Source organism: Staurois parvus, unplaced genomic scaffold (genome assembly GCF_062004578.1).
Source record: "Staurois parvus isolate SC_StPar_1 unplaced genomic scaffold, SC_StPar_1.0 ptg000025l, whole genome shotgun sequence".
In the NCBI taxonomy this organism is placed as follows: Eukaryota; Metazoa; Chordata; class Amphibia; order Anura; family Ranidae; genus Staurois; species Staurois parvus.
The window spans coordinates 30,925,920-30,944,105 of record NW_028317821.1 but is presented as its reverse complement, the minus strand read 5'-3'; the positions used below and the strand labels follow the sequence as shown (position 1 = coordinate 30,944,105).

At 39.4% G+C, this 18,186-nt stretch overlaps 1 protein-coding gene across 1 annotated transcript in view; it reads right to left on the bottom strand.

Moving 5' to 3' along the window:
• Nucleotides 1–210: 210 nt before the first annotated feature.
• Nucleotides 211–18,186, bottom strand: part of PLXNC1 (plexin C1) — a 159,777-nt gene continuing 141,801 nt past the window's right edge. Inside the window, exons 29-31 of the mRNA XM_089652672.1 lie at nucleotides 17,725–17,865; nucleotides 5,968–6,042; nucleotides 211–1,599 (exon numbers count right to left, since the gene is read on the bottom strand). Of these exons, the coding sequence (XP_089508798.1) occupies nucleotides 1,495–1,599; nucleotides 5,968–6,042; nucleotides 17,725–17,865 (321 nt within the window). The 3' untranslated portion in view covers nucleotides 211–1,494. The remainder of the gene's footprint in view (nucleotides 1,600–5,967; nucleotides 6,043–17,724; nucleotides 17,866–18,186) is intronic.

Genomic DNA, 18,186 nt, shown 5'->3' with positions numbered 1-18,186 from the left:
AAGGTTTGTAGTTGTCTCAATATTAGCATGCATTCCAGCCTCATGAACTGATAGAAAATTAACACGTATACTTAAATATAGCTGAATATGTCTGCCATTCAAAAGATTTAAAAAAGTGGATGTTTTGCTTGGAATTGCTGCTTATATATCAACTTTGTCTCTTATTTATATTTACAAGTTGTAGAATTGAAATGATTTGCTTTCAAAAGATTATGTTGTTTAGCATTTTATTTGTAAAAATCATATACAATGCAGTGAGCCTTAGATATGTATATTAGCCTGCAATAGACATTCAGGTTTCTTTTTAAATAAGCAAAGAGCAATGTGCAAAGTGAGGTAACAATCAGTAGTCAATAAGAAATGACCTTTGTTTTTTTTCTACCTAAAAGACCAGTAAAGTAGCTGGTTGTAATAGGTCACAGTGCTTTGGATATCATTTCTTAGCCTAATAATCAATGTGGCTGTTCTATGTACTCACCCAGACACAGGCTGTATAGATAACTACATATGCCTATTGTGTTTTAATAGTTAGAGCAACCAGAGTGCTAAAAAACGTACTGAATAGCATAAGCAATATATTCATAAGCAATTAAGAATGCCATATCAGCTACCAAGTTGCAGCTGCCACTAGAATAGTTGGTGAGTGAGGTAGGTGGTTATACAACATATAAAAATGTAATTTTAGACCTAAATGTTTAACAAAAACTCTGCACTGCCTATGGCCACTTCCTAGTTAAAGTGTTTCTAAACCCCAAACCAAAAAGTAACCAAACCAAAAGTATCAGCTTTCCAATGTTGTGGCTGCATTAGTTTTTTTTTTCAAGCTTTGTTTTTCTTTATTTTTACCTGGTGATCCTGTCAGTAACACTCTTCCTGTTCTAGGGTGACCATGCTAATTTATCACACGATATCTATGAGGGAACAGTGCTGTCACCCTAGGCTGCTGAACTACAAACACTTCCCCATCTCCTTGTTTGCATTACATAGAGAGGAGATGGTTTGTAGTTCACAGAAGAGAACTGGGAAGGTTAATGACATTGTTTGCAATCTCAGTTCAGTACACAAGGACACTGGATCAACAGCTACTTTTCTGTACTTGCTGAACATGTATTTAGTAAAAAAGAAAAAAGAAAGCAAATGCCTCTACTGTATCCAAGGCCAGCAAGCTGCATTATATTACATTTGTGCTTTGGGGTTTAGGTATGCTTTAATTATATATATATAAATGCATACAATGCACAGGGCTTTATGTATTCAAAACGTGCAGCAGGAATTTTAGTAAAAAAAAATCTTTGTACTGAGTTCCTTAACACCTCAGAATGTACATTTGTCATGTTAGCTGTCATTTGGCAATTTGTATTCTGTCATTTAAACATCAATATATTTGTTTAAAGGGTGCATGCTTTTCTAAGCCTTTTCCTGGAGGGTCGAAGAGGTTGTCTTAAACATTCTCTGTACTTTGTCCATTTACATTATCATACTTGTTGGCCATCTTCATTCCCATGTACACTTGTTCTTGTCTTTGCTTATTTTTAGGAGGTTCAGCAACTGCTTAATTTCAGCGTCAAATCCCGTCTCCTTTTCTAGAGTGCTTATAATCTGAAAAAGTTGGGAAAATCATTACTAATGAAAAATGTTTTTTTTTACATTCTAGATGTCTAGATACTTTATTGAACAAAGTACAATGGGAGGCCTGAGATCTGCTTCTTTAGTATGTTTAATAAAAAACAATACATGAAACCACAGATTCTATAACATGTTTCATGTGTCAGTGCTGAGCCACAGAGTGCCCCACTAAATAGCAAAAAAAAACATAATACATAATTCTAAAGCAACTTATGAAAAAAATATACAAAGGATGTACTTAAAGTAACCTGTGCTTATATATAGGTTAAAGCAGCCACAATAAAAAAACAAAAAAATTAGCACAAGGGACATTACTTACAGTCAGTAAGATGTGTCCCTTGTGCTGATGCCTCTACTGGTAGTTGAAATACTCCTCCATCAATGCCTCCCTGACCCCCACCGCAGTAATCTTCCAGTGGAGCAAGAGTTAAGAGAACTGCGGGAACTGTCACAATCTCTCAACAAGAGTGGCTAACTATGCCCGCCCTTTCCATCCAGCTCTGCCATTGAAAAGAAGGAGGCAGGTCTATCAATCATCCATCCAGCCTCCATTCATAGATTGTTATTCATTCATAGATGTTGTCGTTCCAACTTCTATGAATGACGGAGCTGGACGGTCAGAGTAGACATAGTCAGGCACTTTTAAAGTGGTTGTAAACCCTCTCATATACCCAGTGCAGTGAATAGCCTCAGGTGATACACAGAGATGAAACAATCATTCTACATAAGTGTTACTTGTTTATCTGCAGTCTTCTATTCACTACAACCCTTCAAAAGGGCTGATTTTAGGTAAAATCCTTCTATCCTTCTGCATTTGTCAGTATCACAGAGATGGAGGCAGAGAGCTGCAGTTAGAGCTCTGTGAGAGCTGATTGGATGAAAGGGACCGGGACCGGGACCGGGACCGGGACCGGGACCCCCCCCCCCCCCCCCCCCCCCCCACACACACACACACACACACACACACACACACACACAGAACACAGGAACTATGTTCTGTATGTATAGGCAACCTGTCTACTGAGCTCTCTCCCCTCCCTCCTTCTCAAAACAAATTTATCTCATGTGTTTGGGGTTAAACTTGTCAGAAGTGACTCATGCTGATAACAGAGGAATGAAGCACCAGAGTAAGGACACTTAGAGCTTTTAAGATAGACAAGTAAACACTACAGATCAGGGGCGGACTGACAACTCATGGGGCCCTCGGGCAATAAGGGATCATGGGGCCCATGTGTCCTCGCCCACACCCAAAAAAGCCTATGAAAAAGCCAATGAAAGGTACCAGGGGCATCTCATGGGGCCCCCTACTGACCCTGGGCCCTCGGGCAGTGCCCGAGTGCTCGAATGGTCAGTCTGCCCCTGCTACAGATATATATGCTATGCTTTGTTCAGATTTCATGACTGAGGTTTACAACCACTTTAATGAGAGCTTGTGATAGCTCTCATAGTTTTATTAACTTCACCGCACCAGTAGATTACCATGGTGTTGTTGGGTTAGCCATTGATGGAGGGGGATTTCACCCAACAGAAGAGCATCTTTTTGCTCCTGTGATCCAACTTCCTGTCAGAGAGTGGCTACATTCTTCATGGTGCCACTGTATTTAAGAATGTAGCCACCCTCCTTTGCTTGCTCAAGGTAGAGCTAAGGACTCTGAATTATGAGGTATGTTGTTTGCATTGAGTAGTGTACATGACTGCAACTAACCTGCACAGCTTGTTACAAACAAATGGAAGTTAAAGGCAAAAGAAGAGGTTTGAAAGCTCATGTAGAATTTTACAAGGAGGCAGAAATTATTTAATGAAAAATAAATAACAAGGCCATTAAGTAGTGGATGTGTATGGATTATTTATGGAGAAAAGAGATTTTGTTTAGTGTCATTTTAAAATGTATAAAAGCAAAACATGGACTCCTATAGAAAGTTTTGTAACTAATATTTTTCTCAGATCATCATTAAAGCGCACTTAATCCTTAAGATATTGAAAACATCTAGCAAACAATTTGATACATTATAAAAGGCTACTTCTTTAAAAACTGCTGAAAAGGCTATTTAACCAATGCAGCTTGATTACTTGTTAGGAAGAAAGTATCCAATTTAAATGTAAGGCTAAAATGCAAAAAAAAAAAACCAAACCATGTGGTATATTTCTCTCTTGCACAAAAATAAACATCACACCCACACTTGTTCTGTTTCAAGTAAACCTGTAACACGCATACTGTTTTCTATTATTTTCCCTATTTTCTGTTTCTTTTGCATTATCTGTTTTATTATTTTTCTATTGAATGATAGACAATGCTATCAATATCTCTATGAGTTCTTATATGATTGTTTTTTTTATTTATTTGACAAGCATTCTACAATAAAGATAATGACTACAAAACAAAAAGCACAAACTATCACTTGCATACAAGCGTGGGCACCATAAGGTATCACTACATCCCCTGTTTCATGCCAACACACCAGTGCCAATACCAATCTGCCTTTCTGATGCTGCAGCATAGGCAAGCCCCCTACATCCTACATAAGACTGATCTAGCCTCTCACTAGGGTACAGTTCAATGCCATTTTCATTTGAATTGATGAAGAGAACATGTTGCATAGTGGGATTTACAGAGACACTAACTAGACAACAAACGTGTTTTGCATATCTCTTGTACACTGCTTGCTATAATACAATTCCTTTCTCGCAATTTTATTTTAATACAGGCATTAACATGTAGCACCCCCTAGTTCGGGCAGGATATTAGGTAAATTTAGGTTGGCTCATCTGTAATCCGTGGAGCAGGGGTTGATTGCACTGACCTGTTCAGTGTCTCACAGGCTGCTGCTCTGATTGCTCCCCCTGTATTCTAAAGCAGTGGTCTCCAAACTGCGGCCCGCAGGCCAGATGTGACCCTTTGCTAACTTTTATTCCAGCCGTTGGGGCACTATTTCTCCCACCGACACCAACAATGAGACACCATTCCTTTCGCTGCCACCAACAGTGGGGCATCATTCCTATCACTGACGCCAACGATGGGGCACTGTTTCCTTCACTGACACCAGCAATTGGGCACCCCACCGATACCAACAAGGGGCCCTATTCCTCCAACTAATAACAGTGATAGGGCACTATTTTACATCCTAATGCCCACAGGCATTATCTAATTTGTTTTACTCCAACTGCCCGTCAAGCCTCAGGTACTATGTGGAATATAAAATATATCCTATAACATATAGAATATATTATTCCTCTATTATCTATGTGCTGCACTTTTGATTACAAGCCTGAGGCATTGTTTACTCTCATGGATAATGGGGCATTTTCTACTCCCACTGGCCACAGTCTGCACCCCCCTTCTGCAAAGTCTGAGGGACAGTAAACTGATCCTTTGTATTGAAAGTTTGGAGACCCCCGTTCTAGAGGATTCTAGAATTATAATGGGAGGAATAGTAGAGGAGACAGTCTGAATATTTATGGGAATCCAGCCAATCCCTTGAGAGGTTTGCCCAGTAGGTGGCTGGAGATCCCATAAATGGTTGAAGGCTGGAGGGATGGGGTTGTTGGAGATTGGGTCCAGCCCTGACAGAGGAGACCCGTGTGCAGGGGCTCTGCCCATGGGGCAGGATGATGCAGGTGCCAATTAGACGTCATCGAGGTCCCAGTTGGAGCTTGAGGGGGCTATTTGCAAAGTCTGGTCCTGGAGTCAGTTTGGGTCTAAAGAGCTCACTGGAGGGTACAAGGAGAAGTTTGGGGAAGAGTGCCCAGCTGTCCTATGGTGGTGTGAGTCTGTCTCCCTCACTGAGGAGTGTCCAGGGGGTATCGGAAGTAGGGAACCGATGATCCTGCAGCATTGAGTAGATGACCTATGTGCTAGGCCATAGCAACTGCAGGTAGCAATCAGTTCTTTAGAAGTAGTCATAGTCACCTGTAAACAGTGTAGAGATTGAGAGACTTTTTGTGCAGCTCAGTGAGAAAGACAAGAGTCTTCAAAGAAATGAGGTCAGCAGTTCAGGGGTATCCCATGCTCCCTTCACACAATCCAAGTTCTACTTTATATTAAAGCATCAAAAAGACACCCCAGATTGTTCTGTTTGAGTCAGTGGGGATGTGAAAATACTGTGTGCCTGGCTGCGTGTTCACTAATCCCGGGGAAGTAATGAATTCACCAGTGGCTCTTTTGGATGAGTTAGGGATTTATTAATGACAAGCTTCGTAGAGAGCAGTACAAATGGTAATACTGTATTTATTCCAAAAAACCTTCTGCAATGTACCTCTGATATATACTGTACTTATGAGTAATGTTATTTATATACACAAAACAAAATGTATTTTTAAATAAAATTAAAATGGTATACATACCACATCAATGTATTTTTCAATGTACTTGTACAGTTCTAAAAGAGCCACATCATCTTTAAATTCATGTTCATGTTTCTAAAGACACAAAAAAGATACTGGTGAAATGCATGTCACATAAACATGAATCGGTACAGGCCTTAGTTCACATTCTAATATCACTAAAATCTACAACCTTCATATCCTGCATAATTATGCTTATATATAGGCTTATTGACTAGAGCAGTGTAAAGAGCAATAATGATGTGCAAAATGTAGTAGTTTACCAAGGAAATTCTGTATAATTAAAATAGATCCATGAAAGATGGATTTCAATTTGTTGAATATATTGTAATTATTACAGGATTATGACAAAGATGCAGACTTCAGTATCTGTATCAAGAGGAGAGCAGAAAACACATGTTGCTCACTTGCTCATTCAGAATTTAATGTAACAAACAGAAATGGATCATATTATACAGTTAATTACTTTCTTTATAGTGGAAGTGCAAGCCACATGGAAAAGCGCATCAATTTGTGTTAGAGAGTTTCCATTAATAACACATAGGATACTACACAGAGAAAGTGAATGTCAGAACAAACACAAAACTGAACAAAGCATAAACAAAGTGTGACTAACTTGTATCAAGAGGAGAACAGAAAACACATGTTGTTCACTAGCTCATTTTGAGTTTAATGTGAGCTTGTTCGTTGTCACTCTCCTGAAGTCACACAACAAATCATTGGATCTACCTCTAGCGGAAACCTAGTAATAGCATTACTGGGCAGTTTATTAATTTACTTGCTACATAATAATGTCTATTTCTCAATGAAATACACTTTTACTGCAAAAGATAAGCACTGGTTAACTGTATGAACCCAATATGCCAGGAGCACTTTAGAATCACATGAAATAGTAAAAATGTATTGTGAATTTCTTGAATCCAAAGCTACTTGAGTAGCACCACATAAAGTGGTATGTTTCAGGTGAGCAGCTTAAATTAGTCTGGTACCGTGATCTGCTGAGTTCTGACTAGTGGTAACATAATGCCATTGACCTGGCTCAGTGGATTTTCTAATGCAGAATACCCTGTTTAAGACATACAAATAAAATCTTCTGGAGGTATTGTGACTATAGCCTAACACAATTTGGCTTTCATTGTAATATTTAACTGCATTGGGTTCAAAGTCAATTTCTTCAAGAATCAGTTCTGCTAGCTCTACTGACAAAGTGGCTGCACATAATTCTAAACATGGCATTGTGTGGGCTAGTCTTGTAGCTAGTTTAGATTTCCCCATAATAAAGCCTACATGATATTGGCCATTACTGTCTATCACCTTGACATATGCTACAGCTGCTAAAGCCACAGTAGAAGCATTAGAAAAGACATACTGTACTTCTCTTCACACTGTAGATGTTAGTGGCACTAGCACATAGGGTCTGGTAATATTGAGATCTTCAAGATGAATCAAGTCTTTTGCCCATGTTCTCCACTGAGCTTCTTTCTGGAGAGAGTGGGGAGTTCCAGTAACATTGATCTATTGATAACTCTGTAAGGCTTTGCCTTGCATAGTGATCGGGGCTGCAAACTCGAGTGGGTAGTAAAGACTGTTTACTGTGGCTAGGATAACTCTCCGTGTGTATGGCTTCACCTCTCTGGACACTTGAAAGATAAAACTGTTAGTCTGGAGATTCCAGCTTAGTGCTAAACTCCACCGAATGGGCAGAGTATCGACACCTAGAACAAGTTCTTGTTTTTTTAACTCTTTAGCTCTGTCATCTGCAGGAAACACTTCCATTACTGAGCTTCTATTGGATGCCACCTTGTGTAGCTTAAGATTAGATCCTGCAAGCATCTCCCTAGCTCTGTGCAGGAGTTTGACTACTTCTGCTTCAGTAGGCACAGATGTAAGTACATGCCAGACGAGGGTGCGTGTCCCTACGCACCATCTGGCCAATTGATTAATCTAAAATATAACCTTTATTCAGATATATACAGTGCATCCAGAAAGCATTCACAATGCTTAACTTTTGCCACATTTTGATATGTTACAGCCTTATTCCAAAATGGATTAAATTCATTTTCTTCCTCAACATTCTACAAACAATACCCCATAATGACAACGTGAAAGAAATTTTGAATCTTTGCAATTTATTGAAAAAAAAAACAACACATGTACATAAGTATTCACAGTCTTTGCTATGACACTCAAAATTGAGCTCTGGTGCATCCTGTTCCCACTGATCATCCTTGAGATGTTTTCACAACTTGATTGGAGTCCACTTGTGGGAAATTCAATTGATTGGACATGATTAGGAAAGGCATAAACCTGTCTATATAAGGTCCCACAGTTTACATTGCATGTCAGAGCACAAACCAAGCCATGAAATCCAAGGAATTGTCAGTAGACCTCCGAAACAGGTCTGCAGCATTGAAGGTCCCAATGAGCAGAATGGCCTCCATCATCCGTAAATGGAAGAAGTTTGGAACCACCAGTAATCTTCCTAGAAAGGGCCACCCAGCCAAAATGAGCGATCAAGGGAGAAGGGCCTTAGCCAGGGAGGTAACCAAGCACCCGATGGTCACTCTGATAGAGCTACAGCGTTTCTCTGTGGAGAGAGGAGAACCTTTCAGAAGAACAACTATCTCTGCAGCACTCCACCAATTAGGCCTGTATGGTAGAGTGGCCAGATGGAAGTCACTCCTCAGTAAAAGGCAAATGGCAGCCCACCTGGAGTTTGCCAAAAGGCACCTGAGGGACTCTCAGACCATGAGAAATAAAACTCTCTGGTCTGATGAAACAAAGATTGAACTCTTTGGCCTGAATGCCAAGCGTCATGTCTGGAGGAAACCAGGCACTGCTCACCACCTGGCCAATTCCAACCCTACAGTGAAGCATGGTGGTGGCAGCATCATGATGTGGGGATGTTTTTTAGCGGCAGGAACTGGGAGACTACTCAGGATCGAAGGAAAGATGAATGCAGCAATGTACAGAGACATAATTGATGAAAACCTGTTCCAGAGCGCTCTGGACCTTAGACTGCAGCGACAATTCGTCTTTCAACAGGACAACGACCATAAACACACAGCCCACATAACAAGGGAGTGGCTACGGGCCAACTCTGTGAATGTCCTGGAGTGGCCCAGCCAGAGCCCAGACTTAAACCCAATTGAACATCTCTGGAGAGATCTGAAAATGGGTGTGCACGGACACTCCCCATCCAACCTGATGGAGCTTGAGAGGTACTGCAAAGAAGAATGAGAGAAATTGCCCAAAAATAGGTGTGCCAAGCTTGTGGCATCATACTCAAATTGACTTAAGGCTGTAATTGGTGCTAAAGATGCTTCAACAAAGTATTGAGCAAAGGCTGTGAATACTTACGTACATATGTTTTTTTTTCATTTTTAATAAATTGCAAATATTTCAAAACAAACTTCTTTCATGTTATCATTATGGGGTATTGTTTGTAGAATGTTGAGGGAAAAAAATGAATTTAATCCATTTTGGAATAAGGCTGTAACATATCAAAATGTGGCAAAAGTTAACCGCTGTGAATACTTTCTGGATGCACTGTATAAAATGTATGCTAAGCTATAATTATTACCTGTTGGAGTGGAATGTACTGCGCACAACAGTATGACTGGATACCATTACAATTATTACCATACATCTAAATGGTTAATAACACCAGACCAGATCAAATACCATAAATGAAGTTACGGCATAAAGAAGACACTGTAGTTTGATCATAAGCCTATCAGATGGAATATATAATATATTATATATATGTATATAATTTTGCTACAGATATGTAATACGGGTACACTCATCCATGGGCTTTAATGTCAGCCTCTAATGGACAAGCCCCATATATCACCATATCCAATCAAAAATACCTCACTATCTTGAGGAATGCAAATGATGCACTATAAAGTGCAGTACAGACCACTCCAAAAAGGGGGGGGGGGTGTCTAATTATGATGCAGAGAGTGAGCTCAATGTGAGAGCTCCTGGATACCAGGCGCTCCCACTGTCCCGCTAGTAAGGAATGTCTACTAGGCTGAGACCTACCAGAGCCTGAGTGTGGTCCCTTTGGGGGAGTTCAGGTCCTTTGTGCCCTTTTCGATTTTGGCCAGCGGTGGAATGTGATGAAGCCTAGGTGGAGGAGGAGAGCGAGGTGCCGGAGTCTCACGGAGGGTGACCCCCCTGACAGCTCCCGCTGCTTGGATGGACTTTTAATGCATGACTGTGCCAGTAGCCCCTGGGAGAGACCGTCCAAAGCCGAAGATGGAACCAAGAGGGTGAGTGAGAGCGGCAAGGGATGGTGAGTGAAAAAAAACAAAAAAAAAAACAAAAACAAAAACTGGTGTATACTGTGTATTGAACTGTGGGGAGGGATCACCCAGGGAGCCCCAGAAGGAGAAGGTGTGGAAGGAGAAAATTAAGAGAGATAAAGATCCTGGAGACCCTTGGACCCTGAGAGATGAATTCAGGATAGGGGGGAGAGAAAGAAACGAAAAGATTTAAAAGGACAATACCCTTGAAGGGATATAATCCCTATTTATGTACAAAAATAACCCTTGGTTCTGAAAAAATAGAAATATCTACTAACAGTATGATAAATAAAGTGACAAAAGGGGGAGGGCCAAAGGCACCCAAACAAATTCAATTAAAAAATATATACCCTTACAAGAGAAACAGACCCCAGAGAGATAACAGGGAGTAAGTGGAAGACGAGATTGAAAACAGTATTGGTGATTGCTTAAGATTATCCTTGGGGGTGTCTAATATTAGTCAAAATATAGAAGGTAAAGACATAGAAAAGGCAGTAGATATTGAGAACAAGAGAAGATCTTACAAATGCCTACTAAAGCAGAAATAGCAAAAATGTTTAAGGGTCTGTGGTCAGAGCCCCACCCTGTGGCTGCATCGATGGTGGCACTAGGACCACAAATGATTCATAGGCAAATTAAAAGCCTAGGGGGGGTTGGGGAGAGCTGTGGGTGGGGTAAAGGGTGGGGAATGGGTAAGTGGGTAGGGGTTAGCGCCTTGTTCCTCATGAAGGATGATAGCACTCTAGTCAGAAAGAACTATAGTGGAAGAGTTGAAATATGTATGTGAAATGGAGGAGGTTAATTCAAGGAGTTGAACAGCCTGGGGAAAAGGCGTAAGATTCTCAGAGAATTACAACAATCTATTGCATTAGCATTTTTGCAGGAAACTCATTTACTGCAGGACACAAATGTGAAGCTATATTCCAGGTACTATCCAACCTGGTTTTGTGCAGATTCAACGATTAAGCATGCTAAAGGAGTGGCAATTGGTATAGCTAAAAATTTAAGGTTTAAGTTGGAAGAGAAGGTGGAGGACCCTGAGGGGCGCTGCCTGTTCTTAAGGGGGAAATTGCAGGAAATAGCATGTACATTGACAAATATTTATTGCCCCAATACAAATCCTGTGGTCTATTTGAAAAATATTCTGAGAAAACTCCTGGATTTTAAAAAAGGCAAACTAATTGTGGCAGGAGACTTTAATTTTTGCACTGACCCTCAGATTGATACAACGTTACTTGTGCAGAGTAAATCTCTGAAATCCATATGAAAAATGTTGTATCAATGTCAGCTTGTAGATGTTTGGAGAATTAAATTACTAAAGACAGGGATTATACATTCTACTCTCCGGCACATGAGACGTACTCGAGGTTAGATTACATAAGGTTGGACCATAGACTTTTGGAGTCCCTGGTTAAAGTAAATATAGAAGTCATAACAATATCGGACCATGCACCTGTCACAATGAAGTTATTATGAGGAAGACAGCAAAATAATAAGTTAAACACGTGGAAACTAAATGAGACACTCCTTCAGGATCATGAGATGGAACAGAGAATAAAAAAAGAAATAGAAAAATATTTTGAAAGAAATGAGACTGAAGGAGTCTCAGTGGCAACAGTGTGGGAAGTCCATAAGGCCTATATCAGAGGAGTTCTGATAGCGATTGGGGTAAAGAAACAAAAAGAGAAAATGAATATGCTTTTAAGGGATTTATATGAATTAGAACAACTACATAAAAAGAGAACAACAAAAGAGATTAAGCAGAGTATAATAATACAGATGAACTATGTAATTTAATGGAGGAAGAAATGAGGAGAGCATTTAACATGATGGCAAATGAGAGATATCGTTGGGGGGATAGACCAGGGAAATATTTAATGAGAGCACAGAGAAAAAATAAATCAAGGAATTATATTGAGAAAATTAGAGATGATAATGGAGAACTGGTTTATTCAACCAAGGATATCGCTAAAGTATTTAAAAAATACTATTATCTTTAGAATAAGGAAGGAAAATGATCAATAGTTTTCAAAATTTTTTTACAAATAAATATCTGAAACGTGTGGCATGCATTTATATTCAGCCCCCCTAAGTCAATACTTTGTAGAACCACCTTTCGCTGCAATTACAGCTGCAAGTCTTTTTAGGGATGTCTCTACCAGCTTTGCACATCTACAGAGTGAAATTTTTGCCCATTCTTCTTTGCAAAATAGTCCAAGTTATGCATAAGCTTTGATCTAAACCATTCCATTGTAGCTCTGGCTGTATGTTTAGATACATTGTCCTGCTGGAAGGTGATCTCCGTCCCACTCTCAAGTCTTTTGCAGACTCTAACAGGTCTTCCTCTAAGATTGCCCTGTATTTGGCTCCATCCATCTTTCCATCAACTCTGACTAGCTTCCCTGTACCTGCTAAAGAAAAGTATTCCCACGACATGATGCTGTCACCACCATGTTTCACACTGGGGATGGTGTGTTCAAGGTAACATGCAGTGTTAGTTTTCTGTCACACATAGCACTTTGCTTTTAGGCCAAAAAGTTCAATTTAGGTCTCATCTGACCAGAGCACTTTCTTTCACATGTTTGCTGTGTCCCCCACATAGCTTCTCGCAAACTGAAAATGGGACTTCTTATAGCTTTCTTGCCAGTTTTGCATAAATGCCAGATTTGTGGAGTGCACAACTAATAGTTGTCATGTGGACAGATTCTCCCACCTGAGCTGTGGATCTCTGCAGCTCCTCCAGAGTTACCATGGGCCTCTTGGCTGCTTCTCTGAATAATGATCTCCTTGCTCGGCCTGTCATTTTAGGTGGACAGCCATGTCTTGGCAGGTTTGCAGTTGTGCCATACTCTTTCCATTTTCTGATGATGGATTGAAGAGTGCTCCGTGAGATGTTCAAAGCTTGGGATATTTTTTTATAACCTAACCCTGCTTTAAACTTCTTCACAACTTTATCCTTGACCTGTCTGGTGTGTTCCTGGGCATTCATGATGCTGTTTGTTCACTAATAGAACTAATAGAGCTTTATTTATACTAACATTAAATTACATACAGGTGGAATCGATTTACTAATTAGGTGACTTCTGAAGGCAGTTGGTTCCACTAGATTTAGTTAGGGGTATCAAAGTAAAGGGGGCTGAATACAAATGCATGCCACACTTGTCAGATATTTATTTGTAAAAACATTTGAAAACCATTTATCATTTTCCTTCCACGTCACAATTATTTGCCACTTTGTGTTGGTATATCACATAAAATCCCAATAACACATTTACGTTTTGATTGCAAAATGACAAAATGTGGAAAATTTCAAGGGGTATGAATACTTTTTCAAGGCACTGTAAGGCCTCTGCTCACATTGCCTCTGCCTGTGCTCTAAAGCCTGCAGAACTGACTGATGATCTGCTGGAAAGCACTGAATATCTTTAGCCAGACATGTGAGACCTAGTCTCTGAAGTGTTATGCATAATATCTACACTCTATCTGGATCCGTGTTGTATGATTAAAAGTGGAGTACAGTCCCAAGTACAGTTTTCATGTGGATTCTTTCACTTTCAAATGAAGCTCCTTAATTTTCGCCTGTATACGTATGCCTTTTTACTGTGGTGTCCTACTAATGGTCAGCCAACAACTAGCTAACAAAACTGACAGAAGCTGATTTGTGTTTCATTCCAAAACTGAATTTACTTCTGTGAATAGTTCTGTTAAACTGCAATACAATTACATAAACTGAAGTTACAATATGCTTGTAGACATGTCTCTGTTAAATGTATACAATGAACATATTTCATGCAAACAGCTACCTAAAAATCACATTAAGTATATTTAAATGCAATCTGGATATATACATGATTTTAACAAACACAAAAAAATTAACTTAAAGGCATAAGTGTTTTAAAGGAAGAATGGAAGAGACTTTCACTGGTGTTCTTCAGGAGTGGCTGCAGTGGTAGATGGGAAATGTTTATTAAGATGACATTCCCTATTCTTGTTGAAAGGAATAATAAAAACAGGTGCAGTTGCAGTGAACACCCAATAGATGGCTGCCTGCTCAACACAATGATGATATACGGAACAAAAACCATTCCAGCCTTTATCAACAGTTTAAAATGATGGAACAATATGATTTTCGACCTATTCCCCTATTCATATGCGTTGTGGTGGTTACAGTATATCCCGTAAGGTCTTAGATACCCCATAGACGTTTTATTGTCATGTGTGTGAATTTTAAGGTATGCAATAACCTGGAGATGATCGATTTAAATAGTGATATCTGGATCAGGAAACCTGGCTAGATCATGTGTCTTTATCCAACTTCTTTGAATTACCTTTAGTCATCCTTCAAACTGTAACTTATATAGGTTATAATAAACTGCAGTAAATCAGGCTAACTGTAGGAAATGCAAACCGAAGATGTTTCCTGTAGATAGCCATCAATGGAGTCAACACTCAAACCACAGATAACAACATATGGACTACCAAGTCATGACCGCACTACTTTGTCATGGGGCTTCATAGGTACACCACTGGAAGTGTTTATTAGTATTGGACTTTAAATAGATGGAATTGTAGCTTTTTGAAGATAATGAGGATTTTGCAGCGCTTATAATCTAGTGCATCAAACTATTGTATGCATAAAAACTCATACAGCAAAAAAATATGTAAAGTTAAATACGTACAAAAAGTGCATAAATAATCTACCACATTAAAAATAATTTATAAGAAAGTTATAAACACACTACTAAGGCGAGCAAAAAGTGCCTGTGTAGTTATACGTAACAGTTCATATAGTGTCCAAACAAGGAGACAGCCAGTTTCAAAGTCTCCATTAATAGTGCTTCACAGTACTGCAAGTCAACCGTGAGATGTCCTCAGTGCAGATCCTCCACCATTATGAACTAACCAAAAACTCGGTAACAGAGCCTAGCAAGACAGTCCAACCACACAGGACATCCACAGATCGCTCTTCAGGGTGGATAGCTGGATGTAGTATTTTATTACCAAATGGGCCAAAAACAATTAAAAACAGACCATAAACTATGTGGAATACAAAGAACAAATACAGCTGGACTTAGAAAGATGGCCATTGATCTGAGACCCGAACCCGGAGGTGTTACATCAGCATGTAAGACGCCTCCCTATGCTGCTTCTGTCAATTTTGTTAGCTTTTGGTTATGTTTGGAAGGTTTTTGGACATGGTTAGTAATGTATGTTTAGGTATTAGAGCTCAATGAACAGAACTTGTATCTAATCTGTATTTTTTACAGTAGTTTCTCAACTCCAGTCCTTAAATCTCTCCATTGGACCATATTATCAGGACAATCTTCACTTTACGCATGTAATCTAATCAGAATTACTGGCCCAGTAATTGTCAGACCTGTTTTACAGTGGCTTGAAAAAGTATTCATACCCCTTGACATTTTTCACATGTTTTCATGTTACAACAAAAAACTTAAATGTATTTTATTGGGATTTTATGTGATAGACCAACACAAAGTGGCACATAATTGTGAAGTGGAAGGAAAATGATAAATGGTTTTCAATTGTTTTTACAAATAAATATCTGACAAGTGTGGTATGCATTTGTATTCAGCCCCCTTTACTCTGATACCCCTAATTAAAATCTAGTAGAACCAATTGCCTTCAGAAGTTACCTAATTAGTTAATAGAGTCCACCTGTGTGTAATTTGATTGCAGTATAAATACAGCGGTTCTGTGAAGCCCTCAGAGGTTTTTTAGAGAACATTAGTGAACAAACAGCACCATGAAGGCAAAGGAACACATCAGATAGGTCAGGGATAAAGTTGTGGAGAGGTTTAAAGCAGGGTTAGATTATAAAAAAAAAAAAATATCCCAACGGAGCACTGTTCAATCCATGATCCGAAAATGGAAAGAGTATGGCACAACTGCAAACCTACCAAGACATGGCCGTCCACCTAAACTGACAGGCCGGGCAAGGAGAGCATTAATCAGAGAAGAGGCCCATGGTAACCCTGGAGCAGCTGCAGAGATCCACAGCTCAGGTGGGAGAATCTGTCCACAGGACAGTGCACTCCAGAAATCTTGCCTTAATAGAAGAGTGGCAAAAAGAAAGCCATTGTTGAAAGAAAGCCATAAGAAGTCCAGTTTGCAAGAAACCATGTGGGGGACATAGCAAACATGTGGAAGAAGGTGATCTGGTCAGATGAAACAAAATTTGAACTTTTTGGCCTAAAAGCAAAATGCTATGTGTGATGGAGAACTAACACTGCGCATCATCCTGAACACACCATCCCCACCATGAAAGTGGTGGTGGCAGCATCATGTTGTGGGGATGCTTTTCTTCAGCAAGGACAGGGAAGCTGGTCAGTTGATGGAAAGATGAATGGAGCCAAATACAAGGCAATCTTAGAAGAAAACCTGCAAAAGACTTGAGACTGGGGTGAAAGGTCACCTTCAAGTAGGACAAAGACCCTAAACATACAGCCAGAGCTACAATGGAATGGTTTAGATCAAAGCATATTCATGTGTTAGAATGTCCCAGTCAAAGTCCAGACCTAAATTCAATTGAGGATCTGTGGCAAGACTTGAAAATTGCTGTTCACAGATGCTCTCCATCTAATCTGACAGACCTTGAGCTATTTTGCAAGGAAGAATGGGCAAAAATTTCACTCTCCAGACAAGCAAAGCTGGTAGAGACATAGCCAAAAAGACTTGCAGCTGTAATTGCAACAAAGGTGGTTCTACAAAGTATTGACTCAGGGGGGCTGAATACAAATGGACGCCATTTTGAAAACCATTTATCATTTACCTTCCACTTCACAATTATGTTCCACTTTGTGTTGGTTGACCACATAAAATCCCAATAAAATACATTTATGTTTTTGGTTTTAACATGACAGAATGTGGAAAATTTCAAGGAGTATGAATACTTTTTCAAGGCACTGTATTTTGACAGAATGGCTAAAAAATGACAAGCTGGGGGTACTGGAAGACTGGAGCAAAGAAACAAGGTTTTCCAATTTCAAGGGTTACTTTGCTCATTACAGTCAATTTATAATAGCACTTTAGTAAATCATCAACCCTTCATTACTAAGTAAATATTTGGGTTGCTTGAAAACCGTTGAATGTTCCTACAGATTTAGGAGATACTGGCAATAAAAGTACACATGACATACTTCAGAAATCTGTCCCACAACAACAGGTACTTGGCTAACACTGGATTTTACAAACAGATATGTAGTGTGATAAAGGTAAGACACAGCTATACATTTGCAGAATAATATATTTGTATTTTCTTTTTTTGGCACTGACTCTCTTACCTTTGTGGACAGACATTTGATGAATACCATTTCTTAAATAATATATATAGCACTGACAATGTCAGTTTGAAAACTCAGTGATAATAGTGTTTACAACCTGTACAAAATCAGTTTGTATTAAATTGATCCATTTCAATAAATACCTTTGATTCTGAAGTCAGAAATTCTGTCAGTTCTGTGGAGGACAGTGAGGGAGCATCTCTGATGTCTTTATAATAGGATCTTATCTCCTGTTTGAACTGGGGAATGTCTTTTGCATAAAGCAGCTTGTTAGTTGGTGCTGACTGTAAAATAGGATGCAATTACACTTGTTTCAACACATTTTTTTGAAAAAGCAAAGTAATAAATGGATTAAACCTATGCCCCATTTTTCTCTCTAAGGACATTCAAAGCTGACCACATATCAGGGACATAATGAGCCAACATAGGATCCCATAGCAAAATGTTAATGAGGCCCCCCATCAGTGGCTGGTGGCCTATAGCAGCCTATATGCAACCCTATTTACACCTCCTAAACACTGGTTGTCAGAGAATGACAAAGCATAATACATTTCTATAGGGGTTCCATCTATACCTCTAAATGAAGGTGGCCATTGTAGCTGAAG